This window comes from Mytilus edulis, chromosome 7 (genome assembly GCF_963676685.1).
Source record: "Mytilus edulis chromosome 7, xbMytEdul2.2, whole genome shotgun sequence".
NCBI classification, from domain to species: domain Eukaryota; kingdom Metazoa; phylum Mollusca; class Bivalvia; order Mytilida; family Mytilidae; genus Mytilus; species Mytilus edulis.
This window is the reverse complement of record NC_092350.1, coordinates 38274210-38290744: the sequence shown is the minus strand read 5'-3', so window position 1 is coordinate 38290744 and position 16535 is coordinate 38274210. Positions and strand designations below refer to the sequence as shown.

Here is a 16535-nt window from a genome sequence, read left to right as displayed (position 1 = left end):
TTTCAAGAAAATCATTTTCAATACGGTCATCTCAACGCTCTTTCTTGTAAAAAAAATCTAATTTTTTTTTCAAATTTAGAAAATTAATTTAAAACTCATAAAAAACTTTTTTCCCCAGTGATCACGATTTAAATTTTTATCTTGAATTCATCTGAGGGTAGGGAGGGCTTTGAAGGTGGTAATATTTTTCTGATCATTTCCGAAACATATGTCCGTCAGTCGGTCCCGATTTAGAATATACCGGAAGTAAATGTTTGGCGGAAAATTCAAAACATGGCGGACTTAGAACGAACCTTGGAAGTTTTTGCAAAATTATCCTTACAAAACTTTACAAATGGTAAACAATTCAAAATAACGGTATTTGAGATCTCTTAAATACAAATATCCGTATAAAGAAATCGTTTGTGAAACATTTAAATTCTTTTCAGAGCTAGAAAACGTAACACACAAACCAGACCCCTATAGATATTTCATTTCAAGAACGAAGTGGATGCAATAAAATACAAAAGTCTTTATTAAGATCTTGGTTTTATGAGAAAAAAATGTCAAATACTAGATTAAATGGCCCTGTTTGCACTAAAAATACAAAAGAGACTTCTTTGTTGTGGTCAACAAGCTTGAAGTTGCGCCTTCGCTACAATGCCCTTATCAATATATATATCAGTGTATCCCAAACTCTTTCTACTAACAAAATGTGGCTATATCTTGTTTATCCCGTATGGGATTGAAGAAAAATGCTGGTTTGCAATATAAACTACGCTATTTTTTTATATGAATAAAGAAAAGATTTTATTTTATATCTGTCATAAGATGTGTACTATTTTGATCCTTATTCTCTCCCGTAATATTCAACAATTTCAATAAAGAAGTGTCTTTTTATATTAAATACGGGATAGAATGAGCATCAGTATATATAAGACGATTTCAATAAAAAAAAAAGTGTCTTTCTGTATTAAAAAAGTGTTCAATAAAGAAGTGTCTTTTTATATTGAATACGGAATAGAAAGAGGATCAGTATATATAAGACGATTTCAATAAAAAAGTATCTTTATATTGAAAACGGGATAGAATGAGGATCAGTATATAACAGGCTATTATTTGAACTTGGAATTATTTTTAATTATGGAATTTGCATAATTTCTTGTGTTTAAAATTTTTAATAAATTCCATGTTAATGTGGTATTATAATCTTTTGAGCGGTTAATAAAACTTTCCATACAATGTATTTTGGTTAGATAGTGTTGTGCGCGGCACAGTACATTCTATTGAAAATATAGTATTTTCTTTGTAATAGAAAGTGTTGTGCGCAGCACAGAGCATTTCAGTACAGAATAAACATGGAATTTATAAAAAAATTCACTAACAAGAAATCAAGCAAATTCCATAATTAAAAATAATTCCAAGTTCAAATAATAGCCTGTTACATATACATGATATAGAAGAGGATTTCAATAAAGAAGTGTCATTTTATATCAAATACGGGATAGAATGAGGATCAGTATATATAAGACGATTTCAATAAAGAAGTGTCATTTTATATCAAATACGGGATAGAATGAGGATCAGTATATATATATACATGATATAGAAGACGATTTCTATATAAAAAAAAGTGTCTTTCATATAAGAAATGTGTATCTTATTACGGGATAGAAAAGAATAATTAATTAATCTATATAAAAGTTGAAGAAAGGGTTTTCTTTGGGGAGATGTTATAAAAAAGGGGTAAAGATATTTTGGGGGGGAAAGAAATATGAAAATTCAATTTGTGATGCCAAATACGTGATAGTTTAAACTATTCTGTATTAGTATAGTATGAATAAATGCAATCAATATATTATAATCTATATATCGGTTTATTTCGTAACAAAGTTTATTTATAATACTCTAATTACGAAATAAACGATATTTATTATTTAATCTTTGTCTTTAAAGATATGTTTGTATACATGTATATACAGTTACTGATTCTCATTTTATGCCGTATTATGCATACACATTCAATAAATATGGTACAATCTATATATTGGTTTATTTCGTAATAAAAGTTATAACTCTAATGACAAAAAAAACGATATTAGTGATCTGACCTTAATTAGTAATTAAGTTTATTTCGTTTAATAATGTAAGAAATACAGGTAAATAGGGGCAGTGCAGTCTTTCCTTTATTCATAATTTCACGCTACATGATATACAACATTAAATATATATGCCATTTCATTCTTTCCCGTAAATGGAAATGACAGGATAGAATAAGGATATAGACCAAAATGTCAGACAAAAATCATTCGGTTAGATAGAACTTTAAAGATTTTTTTTATGAATATATAGTAGAAAACTTAAAATTTCTCTTTTGGTCAGACAAACCCAAAAACAGTTTGGCACAGACTGCATATATGCCCCCTAATTTAATAGAATCACTAAAGTTTTTATAAAAAATGATTAAACATCACAATAGAAAATATCCAACGTCACAAAGAATTGCTTTGAAAGTTAAATGTTGGACAATAAAAAATGCTAAGTCAGAATCAAGTGTCACAAATAAATTTGCAGGTCAAGTGTTGCATCAATATTAGAAGTCTATATTAAATAATTTTTGTAATGGTTTAAGACTTACAAGTCTTGTGATACTTTTATCATGATCAGCATAAAAACAAAAGAACTTGCTTTCAAAACGTATGTCAGACCAAAAATAGAATAGTGTAGTGTTGTCTGGGCCCCCATGGAAGAAACAACAAATACAAAAAAATTGAAATGATACAGAGAAAAGCTGCCAGGTATATACTAAATCAATACAGCTACAAATGTATCAAAGCAGTGTAACAGCCATGCTTGAACACCTAAGCTGGCCTACATTACAACAAAGAAGAAATTCGCATCAGTCACCATGCTTAAAATTCGCATATTTAGGAATCAACAATTTGCAGCATCGACAACAAGAAGTTGTGTACCTGTTTGTAAAACATTGAAGAAAGAATTGGGGGCAAACATTAACAACTAAAAAATGGTTTTTATGAATTAAAATTGCAAATTTCATGCAACATACATCTTTGATTCTAAATGAAAACCAAATGTTTTAATTCGATAGTTATCTACTAAATAAAATCAGAATTACAATACCATATTTCTTCAGATTAATTTTCATGTATTTTTTTAAAACCTATAAAGTGATTCAATATTATGAATGATTGTTTTACTGTGTTATTTGTCTTTAAATTATGTTAAACTTCTGTTTTATGACTTCTTTTGTACATGTACTTGTTTAAAAAAGTGGATGCTGATTGCGTATATAAAAATGTACATTTTCAAACAGGATTGTTTGCATTAATTAAGTGCTGCTGCCTATGTTTATCAAAATTAGAATTGATTTCTTTTTACAGATTGGGTAAAATCTATATGGGATAATGACTTCACAGAAATAGATCCTTTAGACCTTGCTGTAGAGGGTGAATTAGAAGATAATGGATATCACACTGTTACGTTTAGGATACTACAGACTGTATTTGATGACTGGAAGTCAAACAAGGAAGGAAAAGATGGAGAAGGTAGAGTACAATTCATAAAAAAAGTACATGAATCACCTGATTAGGCCACCCTTATAAAATTCTTAGTTGGACATTGCCTTACCATGCCCTGTAAGATTGGTAGGTAGGTAAAGAGGGTTTTATGTTTAAGACAAGAAAGTGACGTAAGAAAATGAAAAAATCTTCAAAATATAAATTCTAAACAATTCGTCTCAAATTTGTTTTGGATAGATTGTTATTTTATGTTTACCAGGGTAGGTAGGCAGCATCAAACAATTTGAGAACCCTGACAAAAGATTGGTGTTTGCTGTACATGAGGAAAGGTGTCACCGTGTCTAATAACCCAAATTTTATGAAGCAATTCATCATGTTCATGATCACTTTAATATTTTATTATTTCTCTATTGTTATTATCTATTTATTTCTTATTTTTCAGGATTCTGGAGTGTTCTGGTTGAAAATGATATTTCCCATAAAAGTTTGATAGCATTGTTTGCATATTTGATGGAGATAGGAAACAAGGTAGGTTACAATTTTGTTAAATTTGATATTTAAAACAAAAAAAGCTTTAAATTTTTGCTTACTGTAAGTTCATGGATGCCCCTTTCAGTTCAAATACAAATATCTTGTGAAAGGAAAACAATAAAACAGTAGAACCTCAAAGATTACAAATAATGTGTCATTTGGTCTCTTGTGAAGAGACGCAATCATACCACATCTTTTTAGAATGAAACTGACATATTTTCTTCACCCTGTTAAACCCAACTTTGGATAAGAATATTTAATTTTAATTATGAAAATCATGTCTTCATAGGATTTTTTTGTTTTTTTTATAGAATAGTACTTAGTTTGGTGAAATTTAACTTTATTTATGAAAATGAAAATTTCTGGTTTTTATTGAAAATCTAACACCACTTCTGTATTTTAAAATATGTATGTGTTTTGTATTTTCAGAAAACATCAGGTTCAACAAAAAAAGAAGCAGGAATTTTATCTGCATCATGTTACATTAAGATGTTAAGTATACCAGGTACAGTACATTTTAAGTCTTGTTACTTTAATTGTTTGTCACTCCTGTTTGGCCTTTTCTCATATCAGATAGTTATAAATTAAATGATTGATAGGTACAGCTACTTCATGAATCCTTTCATTCTGAACTAACACTCTATAGAGCACATGTTTATCAGTCTCTTACCCTTCAACATATTTTATCTACCTTGATGACTCGCAAATTGTTTTATACATGTAAAACTCTTTTTATTAAGGATGCAATTGACAAAAAATAATATAGATGTAACTGCTTAAATGGTCAGGCATCTTTTTAAATTTATTTATTTGTATGATATTTTGAGAATTTTATATTCACAGTTTTTAATTGAAAAATTTTGCATGAGGATTTTGAAAAATATATTTCCTTGAATACTTACAGACTAAACTCCCAGGGATGAAATATGGTTACCTTTTGAGCTCTTGTAATTGCATTAAATAGTTCATCATATCTTTTCAGAGCCCACTACTAGATACACTCAAAAATTAACAGATTCTAGGAGCCAGTTTGTCCCCTGATCAATTTATAGACATTGACAGTATACTTTATATTTTACAGGAAGTATAGCATTCAAGGTGTTTCATCCAGTTTTATATGAAAAGGCTGTAGATATAATCAAAACCATCAATACTTTAGGAGGTAAGGACAAACTTTAAAATAAAACATGCACAGGCATCCAGAAACCTTATTTAATTTCCCTCTACTATTCAGGGTTTGAAATTAGCAGGAGCCCACTCGCCAATGGCCCCTAAAATTGGTGTGGGCGCCTAAAGTCACTGCTTTTCTTTGTATAGAACTATATATATTGGCTACAAAATTTAAGCTGTGGGCTACCATTGCCAAAACCTTAATCAATTTAATCAATTCCTGCTATTGATATCAAGAGTTTATATGTTTGAGAGATGATTTGTCCAATTAAATCATTGGATATATCACATATAAGTAGGGTCCCATATAGCTGCGGAACCGTAGCTCTTATGTCCTTATGTTATTTTTTCACTATTTGTGGACCAAAAAATAACATAAGGACCTAAGAGATACGGTTCCCCAGCTAGGTCCCATATATTGCAGGATATCCAATATCAGCTTTATCATGTTTCTTGCATTGGAAATTTCTTGCTTAATTTTATACCAGATGATTGTTGTCACTGGAAGTTAAGCAACTAACAATCAATTAATCAAAAATGTTACCAAATTGTGACTATAAAAACAAAAAAATCAATCATTTTCAAACAAATCTAATCTGATTAGAACATCATCTTGCACACAAAAGTTTGAAAAAAAGTTATGCATTATATTTTTATATTCTATTGCAATTTGATTGTAACAATAATTTTCATTGGAAGTTGACAAATATTTTGAAGGGGTAAATTCCACTTCTATCAGTTCGTAACTAAGAAAGCCATCATTTTGAATTCTGATTTATATTTTAATATTTTAAGCTGGTAGTAAAAGGAAGAGAAGTGTATCACCAGCACCAAGCCAGAAAGGTAAAAGAGGCAGAGGAAATAAAACCAGGAACCAGGATCCTACTCTTAACCTTCAGGTATATATCCATGCCTGAAATGTATAAGTGGTCTAAGTTAGTGAACAATTTATAGTTAAAATTGTATGTCAAGTGTCTTCAGAAAAAAATAGCCTTGATTCACACTATGCTACCCTACTGGCATTTAATTTTGTACAAAACTTGCCTTTAAATTTTGTACTATATAAGAATATAGTTAGTTTTCTCGTTTGAATTGTTTTACATTGTCTTATCAGGGCCTTTTATAGCTGACTATGCGGTATGGGCTTTGCTCATTGTTGAAGGCCGTACAGTGACCTATAGGTGTACCACATCTTCTTTTTTTTTTTATATTAACCCAAAAAATGTATCCCAATGATACCAATTTTATAGACAAACCACAAAAATTGTAAGCCACAAAAATTAAAATACCTCCAGTTTATAGCATTACAATTATTGAATTTGATTTTGTAGGATTTTGGAAGTGATGATGATGAGAGTATAGAGGAACTGGCGCCACAAGAAATCTCAGGATTCAGAAAATTGTTAGAAGCTTTGTTAAAGGTAATGCAAACAAACATTTCCATTCTCAATTTTATTTATTTTATTTTATATTGATATGATGATAATATTAATTAAAAGTTGGTTGCTTAATGTCCAGTGGCAAGACAATACTAATATAATAAGGCAACCATAACCATAATACGTTTTGATTGAATAGTTTATTTAATTTTTTATGCAAGTGTTAAATTTTATTTATGAGAATTGGGATATTTTTTTCATACAGAAATTTGAAAGCAACACCTACCTAGTGACATTCCTTTACAAAAAAATCCTTTGCAAAAATTATGTTATGTTCTTTGTGTAAGGTTATGTTGGTGTTTACTTGAAATAAACAATAACATAACATGAATGTAGTCTGCATGTTAATTTATTTGTATGGACCAGTAGAATTAAATTGGCAGTACAGTCAAACCTGGATTTAAAGATCACCCTAAAAAAACTTTCCTCATAAGAGAAGTAATTTGACTGTTCAAAATGCATATCTATCACAATAGCTAGATAAGAAGAAGGCAATACAGATTTTCTCTTAAAAGAGGTTGACCTTTCTTGCTACAAACAAACTAGTTGGAAATTTAACTGTTTGTCCTTTGGGCTACTGGATTAAAGGTGAATTGTTTGATTGTCTAGTGTGTGCATGTATTATAATAAAGTTAGTTATATGTTTGTAGGATTTGATAAGTTTGTTAGAGACGACATCCCTACGCCAGTCTGAATCATCAGCCTATCACACTGTCCAGATTCTAGCTACACTCACCAGACAAGATACAGACACATATGATGGAAAATTTGATCAAGGGTATACAATGTTTAATAAGTATTAATGGAGAAGATTTTTTGCCTGTTTAATTGGTTCCATTTATGTTCTTTTCTCTAAAACAGTCTAGGTCCATGGAGCCTCTTTTATTTCATTAGCTTTTCTTTGCAATCTAATCCACCTTGACTAATTATAGCTAAGGAGTAGCTCCACAATTAAATAAAAACAAAACAAAAAAACTCCAACTTCCTATAATACACAGTTTGAATAAGATGGTTTTTTTTTTTGACTAATTAGGTGCACAAGAAAACCAAATAATCATTAGTGTAAAAGTGTTGTATACCTTTTTGGAGAAAATTTCAGGGACTGAATTTTTGGCTCTCCCTCAGCACCATTTGGGAGTATGGTCTTGAGAAAATATGATAGTCTGTCGGAAGGGGATTATAAACGGCTGACCCGTGTTAAGAGAGAGAGCCATATTTCTTGCATGTAACAAACATCCTTGTAGATTTCAAGAGAGAGTAGGCTAATGTCACTACAAGGCAGCACTTGCACCTGCAAAGTGGAAAGGGATTAATATAAGTTGCAAAAACTTGTTTCCCAATCCACTATAAACAAATATGTTTAAAACTACTTTTTTAGAATAGAAATAAATTATGTTGATATCCATCTCAATTTTTCTGATCACTTATTGTAGAACCATCAAGAAACTTTAATATTTTCCTTTAAAAAAAGTATAGAAAGTAATGCTGTAAAGATTTTTAATTTTTTTGAAAAATTTCTTGTTTTCCCCTGTAGAAAAAATATATATTCCATAGAAAGACATTATTCATATTTAATGAACCACTGATGAATAATAAATATATAAACAGCATAAAGAGAATTTTTAAAATTTCAGATTTACTTTTAACAATGTAATGATTATATATTTTATATACATGTAAATTGTAATTTACTATTAACAGCACAATTCAGAGGTTATCACTGCCAGGACTTGCTTATAGGGTAAGTTATTGTTAAATACTGTAAATATAGCAAATTTTGTAATGTTTTTATGTTTTGAAAAATCAGAAGATATTTTGCAAGTCACAATCAGTTCTAATTGCATTGCTTGCATGCACCATTCTCCAATATAACAATAATTAATACCCTGGACAGAAGGTAAATTAAATTTTACAATTCTTTATTTTTGCACTTTATTGATGCAATTTCTAAACATCCTTTATTATGCTGTTCCTATTTGAAATTGTTTGCCAAACTTCACTTATTAAAGCGTTACATAATCTTTGTTTTTAGTATTTATCTTGTATTTAAAAGTGGTCTGTTTTTTCAGGGATTAAGTCTATTGTGTAAACCACTACATGGACATGTTGGGTCATTGGTCAATGCTGTAAGTATAAAGAATTGTCATATAGGAGGTGGTCAACAAAGACATGGTACAAGATCAAAACTTTTACAGTACACAATAAATTGAAAATGGAAATGGGGAATGTGTCAAAGAGGCAACAACCCAACCAAAGAGCAGAAAACACATTTAAAAAATTAAGCAAACTTTTTTGTTTTCTATACTTCATCTCTTCAAAGGTATTTATCTCCAAAGTGATATAGTATTTTCTGATTCATGAAAAGTCCACTTTCTATACATTTTTAGCTCACTTGGCCCGAAGGGTAATTTTTTCCCCAATTTTTCGTAAATTTTTGTAATCTTTTACAAAAATCTTCTCCTCTGAAACTACTGGGCCAAATTAAACCAAACTTGGCCACAATCATCATTTGGGTATCTAGATTTAAAAAATAACAACAACAACAACAACAACAATACTTTATTTTAAGAGGGTTACACAGTTAGCTATATAACTAATCTTCCCTGAGGCCCTCATCATGAGAAATCAAACAAAATGCAAACATATACATTGCATAAATTAGTATAAAAAGTCAAGTATGATAATAATGTTTATGGTGACTTGAATAACACCAGTATCACTCAGATTACAATTCTACCTTGACAGGTAAGTTTGTATTTAGCCTATAAAATACTTATTTAGCCTTGAGAATTGAAAGGTCAGTTTATCCCATTCATACAATAGAAGTTGATAAATTTGGCTTCATGCCATTTACCTTGTCCAAAATTTAGGTCACTTTATTGTTATATTGTTAAAGTACAAAAGAACCTTATATTCTGACCAATACTTAAAACTTTGTGCATCTTGATTAAATTGTTAAAAATCTGTTAATGTTGAATTTTTGGGGGTTATTTTCTGTTATATTTCTTTACATGGTAGTTTTTTTTTCAGATATAAAAAAAAAACTATTTGCTTGACTTTATAGAAATTGACTATGCTTGCAAATTATCTATTACACTGTCTTGTTTTTTGTTTACATCTTTAAATGAGGGAGGGTAGGAGGGGTCTTGATCCCGAAGTCCCGAGCTTAAAAACACGAAATCCTGAAATCCCGGGCTTAAAAAAACGAAATCCCGAGGTCCCGAAATTTAAAAAAAGAATTCCCGGATCCCGAAAGGGTCAATCCCGAAATCACGAGCTTAAAAACACCTGATCCCGGAGTCCCAATAAAGGTCCTATCCCCCCTCTTAAATGTGCATTGAAGGTTAAAATAATCAGAGCTGAAATTTTTTCTATCTTTAAATGTGCATTGAAGGTTAAAATAATCATAATGTGAACAAGAATGAAGAAAACATCTTGGTCCCAAAAAAACATCATCAACCAGGATATATAATTCAAAATATTAATTTATCATACTAATATCAGTTGAAATCTCAAGCCCCTGTTTTGCATGTTAACAATGTAGGTCATGTCCCAACAGAAAATCAATAAATATGACAGTGCAATGTACTCTTAGCACAAACACATAAGGTCACTGTGAAATAGACATATAGGGCAAGAAACAACCAGTTATACCAAACCAGTTTGACTAGATGTCTAGTTTAAAACCAGTTTGACTAGATGTGTCCTATATTTTGACAATGTAAATGACATGAGGACCTGCATGGGTTTTTTTTTTATAATATCTGTATTCTTTAAATTTTTAGGGCATTTTTCTTTTAATAGTCTTAAAAATAACTCTCATTCTGTAAAATTCTCATGAAAATGATTTTACTATTTAGTCTTTCTGTTACAAGATTATTTATTAATTCTGTACATTGATCATTATATTATTAGTATTGCATTACAGTTACCTAAGTTCCCTTTTTATTTTGCACAGTTATTCTTTATACTTTTGCACCGCATTATTCTCTATTCTTTATTTTGTTGTTCATTTTCTCTATTCTCTAATTTTGTTGTTGCCTTTACATGTATTCTCTATTCTGTAAACCCCATTCTGACCCTCATAGGTAAACTTCTATTGTATGAATGGGATAAACTGACCTTTCAATTCTCAAGGCTAAATAAGTATTTTATATGCTAAATACAAACTTACCTGTCAAGGTAGAATTGTAATCTGAGTGATACCGGTGTTTCTCAAGTCACCATAATACAACTTGATAAAATGTGATGAAAAAAAATAAACATGATGACATGATCAGTTTTTAATATTATTGATATAGCTAGGTTGATTTCAATAAATGATCTGTTATTTTGTATTTGAAAGAATTAACATAATGTGTGGCGTGACCCAGCCAACCAACCAAGATGGCTGCCATGGCTAAAAATAGAACATAGGGGTAAAATGTAGATTTTGGCCTATAACTCTGAAACCAAAGCATTTAGAGCAAATCTTACACGATGTTAAATTGTTTATCAAGTCAATATCTAATTGCCCTGAAATTTTTAGATGAATTTGACAACTGGTTGTTGTGTTGCTGTCCCCCAATTAATAATTTTTAAGGAAATTTTGCTGTTTTTGGTTATGATCTTGAATACTTTTATAGATAGAGATAAACTGTAAACTGCAATAATGTTCAGCAAAGTAAGATCTACAAAATGGTCAGTTGACCTCTCAAAGAGTTATTGCCCTTTATAGTCAATTTTTAACAATTTTGATTAGTTTTTACAAAATATTTTCCTCTGGAACTAAAGGGCCAAGTTCATTATAGATAGACAAAATTGTAAGTAGCAAGAATGTTTAGTAAAGCAAGATCTCCAAACACATCATCATCACCAAAACACAATTTTGTCATGAATCCATCTGACCATCTGTTTTCTTTGTTTGATATGCATATAGACCAAGGTGAGCGACACAGGCTCTTAAGGGCATATCCAACAGTTTCAGGGGAGGTAATAACAAACGTAACCGTTGTCTATTGTTCCCCGTAATTTCACGGTGTTTCAACGACGTCATAATGGCCGTCTGGAAAGGGCGGTTTCTTGCCTCAAAGGAAAGGGCACAGCGGGAATCGGCAAAAAACTCGTACAGAATATTAACAGAACTAGAACTCAAAAATTAAAAGATATCTTTGTCCTTTTTGTGTATTATAAAAGAACTACAATTATCTTAATCATTACTAGACCATACTCACTTAAGTTTCCGTTTTATGAAAATTATCTTCAATACAGTATAGAAAGGAAATGCGTAATGATTTATTAATGCATTAGAATGCAACACAAATTGTAATTAGTTCTTTACCAAACTTTTCCGAGAGATTGTCATTCAGGATAAAAAAAAACCTCAAAGTTTGGTTTTACTTGAGAAAGATGAAAAAAAATGGTTTCTTGAGAAAAATAAAATACGGCGTAAAACTAACATTTATCATGCATCTAGCTTTGCGTTGAAGTGCTAATATATTTACAGTAGCTCTTTAAATAAATACGACCTTTAACCGGAAAACAATGTAAAACAAAAGATGACACAGTAATAAAAAAACATTGAACTAGGAAAACATTGTAATATATACACTGACATACAAGTGGAAAATATCTGACGATGTTGGTGTTTACTTATGTATGAGGGAATAAATATAATTAACAAACAAAAAACCAGTGTAGGTCTTGACTAATTAGACACGCCCTCTTAAGTCAGCGGGTACATAACAGGATTGGAAAAAAAAACAGCCATCGAAATACCATAATTCGAAATTGGGGGGTGGGGGGCTAATAGCTTAAGTCAATATTTTGATCATTATTCAACTTTATCTAGTACGGCATACATTTTACCACTAGTACTCTCTTTATATCTTGATAATGTACATTTATCAATAATTTACTTCAGATCCATTCTCGCCTCGTCGTAAATATGCGTGAGATATTTGCCACTGGAGCACAGGAGCAATCAATTCATCAGTTTCATATAGTGATGCATAATCATTAGTTCTCAACTGATAAGTGTCTCAAACCGTACTCCAGTTTTGGTATTTTATTTTTATGCCCCACCTACGATAGTAGAGGGGCATTATGTTTTCTGGTCTGTGCGTCCGTTCGTCCGTCCGTCTGTTCGTTCGTTCGTTCGTCCGTCTGTCCCGCTTCAGGTTAAAGTTTTTGGTCAAGGTAGTTTTTGATGAAGTTGAAGTCCAATCAACTTGAAACTTAGTATACATGTGCCCTATGATATGATCTTTCTAATTTAAATGCCAAATTATAGTTTTGACCTCAATTTTACGGTTCACTGAACATAGAAAATGATAGTGCAAATTTCAGGTTAAAGTTTTTGGTCAAGGTAGTTTTTGATAAAGTAGAAGTCCAATCAACTTGAAACTTAGTATACATGTTCCCTTTGATAAGATCATTCTAATTTTAATGCCAAATTAGAGAATTTATTCCAATTTCACGGTCCACTAAACATAGAAAATGATAGTGTGAGTGGGGCATCCGTGTACTGTGGACACATTCTTGTTATTTTTTATCTTATTTCTAAACGAAAATTTTAGAATTTCTTTCCGCATCTTTCTCTTTGAATTCATTTGTTTGAATAAACAATGTCTACATCAGTGGTTACATTGTATGCAGACAAACTATGTAGAGGGCAGTAGAACAGAAAACAATTTCCATTGTGCATATATGCAATTATAACTCATATATTGAAGCGTTATACCACGGTAGTCAGGCTATGTGGAAAAATTACCGTGTCAATTTCATATACTTATATATTGTAAATATGTCATAAAAGCAAAAACACACGAAAAAAATGGCCACAATTTATAATAACATTCAACATTTTTCGACCGTTTCGTTTATTCTCCAAGTTAATGTCTTACTGAACTGTTTTGTTAATCAAAGTATTTTTTCATCTTCAACTGCAAAAGGCGCAACAGATGCGACTTATTTGAAGATTCATGTGATCTTTGTTGTTGTTTATAGATTTTATTCGAAGTTCGTATATCGCTTCAACCATTTTTTAGATGGTATTTTAACGTATAGATAGCGCGAAACTCTCCTTACTCTATGCGTCTGATATTACGACATTTTTATTTCGACTAAACGAGGCTGCAAATTTATACATCTGAGATATATACACGTAACTGTTGGACGGGAGCAGTTCAGAGATGTGAATATTTCTATACCCAATCAATCCTTTTTTCATGAAAAAGATTTTAAAGGTATACATTAATACGACAGCAACCCAACGACACATATAATACAGATTTTTTTTATAGCTAGAAGCCTGTAAAGAAAGAAAAAAAAAACTGCAACATGAATATATAATATAGAGTCGGAAAGATTTTAGACAAGTGTTTGGTTGCAAAATTTCACATGCTCTTTATTAATTTCGATATGTGAAATTATAGACAGTGTAATATAAATCAGTGTAAGAAAAACACTTCTTTGTAAAGTAACGGTAAAATAAATAATGATTATGGATGACGGACGTCAAGTGGCATATTAAATGAATAATCAGAACAAAAACATCAAATGTAAATATAATATGAAAATTAACCCTGCTTTGTACTATAGACCGACACACAGAAACGGATTTCTAACGTGTAATTCGTTTGTTTTAAAAGGGGGATGAAATACCGTATACCAGAGACTGGTACTATTTTAATAGTTTGCAATTTCATGGTTTGCTAACCCGAATAATTTAGTCCCTCCCCGTAATCGATATCTCCTACTTGTAATCTTAGATCAGCGGAATATAACGACTGAATTATTCGGATTAATTGTTTGCATGTTTCACAATTTTGACGAACACAATAGTAAAGCTAACTGAATTATTATCTCGTACAGATACTGGTGTCCATTATAAATAAGAAGATGCGATATGAGTGCTATCGAGACAACTATCCAACAAAGTCACAGTCTGCAACAACGTCGCACTGCATGCCTTTGAAAAATTAGCGGGGAAATATAACGTTACGTCCCGAAACGTCTTAATTTTTGGCGCAATTTGTGAGTCTTACGGAAGGGATAGAGTAAACAATATTATATTACTGGATTTTTCTCAAAAACGAGTATGGTGACAAATATTTTTCAAAACGTTATGACGTTCCATTTTTTTCAAAGAATAACATATCTTACTTTGGTCAAATCGACACCGTTAGAAATATTTTAAAAAATCTAAAATGTGCATTTCAAATGTACATTTCTTGCCGTTTTTGGGGATAACCATGACGTTTTTGGCTTTATTTGAGTAAGAATTAATTCTTTAAATGGTAAAGTTAGATTTTTCTAACCATCTTGAACTATGTTGCTTCAATTTGAGCCCCATTATATAAGTATATGTTGATTAAAAAATCATATTTATTTTTTTTAAATAAAAAACGTTTGTTTCTTCAAAATTGCGAAAATGTCCAATTTTCAGCAGTATTTTTTGCAAAAACGAAATCGACAACAAATATTTTTTTGGGCAAAATTTTATTCTCTGTCAATTGAAGAATGAAATATCTTTACGGGAAAAAATTCTCACCGTCAAAAATAAACTGTTGGATATGCCCTTAAGAGCCTTTAGTTATATATTTTGTTTGCTTTTGCAACTTTTGCAGTCCTATAAGAATCATAAGATACTCTTAAGCTATACAGTTTATGTGATGTATAAAAAAAGAGTTTTAATATTGTTTTAAAAAATAAAAGATTGATACTATAGCACATATAGAGAAAAGTTAATAACTTTGAAATCAACCCCAGATAGTTTTAATGAGAATGCTTTATATAGATAAATGGAAATTTGAATTAATAACCAAAGAGAGAAGCAGTTACCATAATATGGTAAACATGTAATTATGAGTTCATTTGAGAACATTTTTCTTTCTATTTTAGACATGTAAATATCTATTGCCTAATCTTCTAATGTTGATTGGTGATAATAAAGTTGCTGCCACATCTATACCTAAACACATACAGGTGACAAGAGACCATGCTATGTACTTTATAAGGTAATAACTTATCATCTATACCTAAACACATACAGGTGACAAGAGACCATGCTATGTACTTTATAAGGTAATAACTTATCATCTATACCTAAACACATACAGGTGACAAGAGACCATGCTATGTACTTTATAAGGTAATAACTTATCATCTGTACCTAAACACATACAGGTGACAAGAGACCATGCTATGTACTTTATAAGGTAATAACTTATCATCTGTACCTAAACACATACAGGTGACAAGAGACCATGCTATGTACTTTATAAGGTAATAACTTATCATCTGTACCTAAACACATACAGGTGACAAGAGACCATGCTATGTATTTTATAAGGTAATAACTTATCATCTATACCTAAACACATACAGGTGACAAGAGACCATGCTATGTACTTTATAAGGTAATAACTTATCATCTATACCTAAACACATACAGGTGACAAGAGACCATGCTATGTACTTTATAAGGTAATAACTTATCATCAGTACCTAAACACATACAGGTGACAAGAGACCATGCTATGTACTTTATAAGGTAATAACTTATCATCTATACCTAAACACATACAGGTGACAAGAGACCATGCTATGTACTTTATAAGGTAATAACTTATCATCTATACCTAAACACATACAGGTGACAAGAGACCATGCTATGTACTTTATAAGGTAATAACTTATCATCTATACCTAAACACATACAGGTGACAAGAGACCATGCTATGTACTTTATAAGGTAATAACTTATCATCTATACCTAAACACATACAGGTGACAAGAGACCATGCTATGTACTTCATAAGGTAATAACTTATCATCTATACCTAAACACATACAGGTGACAAGAGACCATGCTATGTACTTTATAAGGTAATAA

General features: G+C 30.7%; 1 protein-coding gene across 1 annotated transcript in view; it reads left to right on the top strand.

Moving 5' to 3' along the window:
- The first annotated feature begins 234 nt into the window (after positions 1-234).
- The window catches only part of LOC139481401 (condensin-2 complex subunit D3-L-like), a 63135-nt gene continuing 46834 nt past the window's right edge, over positions 235-16535 (top strand). The window contains exons 1-11 of the mRNA XM_071264721.1: positions 235-337; positions 3381-3545; positions 3961-4046; positions 4479-4554; positions 5131-5211; positions 6015-6118; positions 6551-6640; positions 7309-7436; positions 8360-8399; positions 8728-8784; positions 15542-15657. Of these exons, the coding sequence (XP_071120822.1) occupies positions 274-337; positions 3381-3545; positions 3961-4046; positions 4479-4554; positions 5131-5211; positions 6015-6118; positions 6551-6640; positions 7309-7436; positions 8360-8399; positions 8728-8784; positions 15542-15657 (1007 nt within the window). The 5' untranslated portion in view covers positions 235-273. The remainder of the gene's footprint in view (positions 338-3380; positions 3546-3960; positions 4047-4478; positions 4555-5130; positions 5212-6014; positions 6119-6550; positions 6641-7308; positions 7437-8359; positions 8400-8727; positions 8785-15541; positions 15658-16535) is intronic.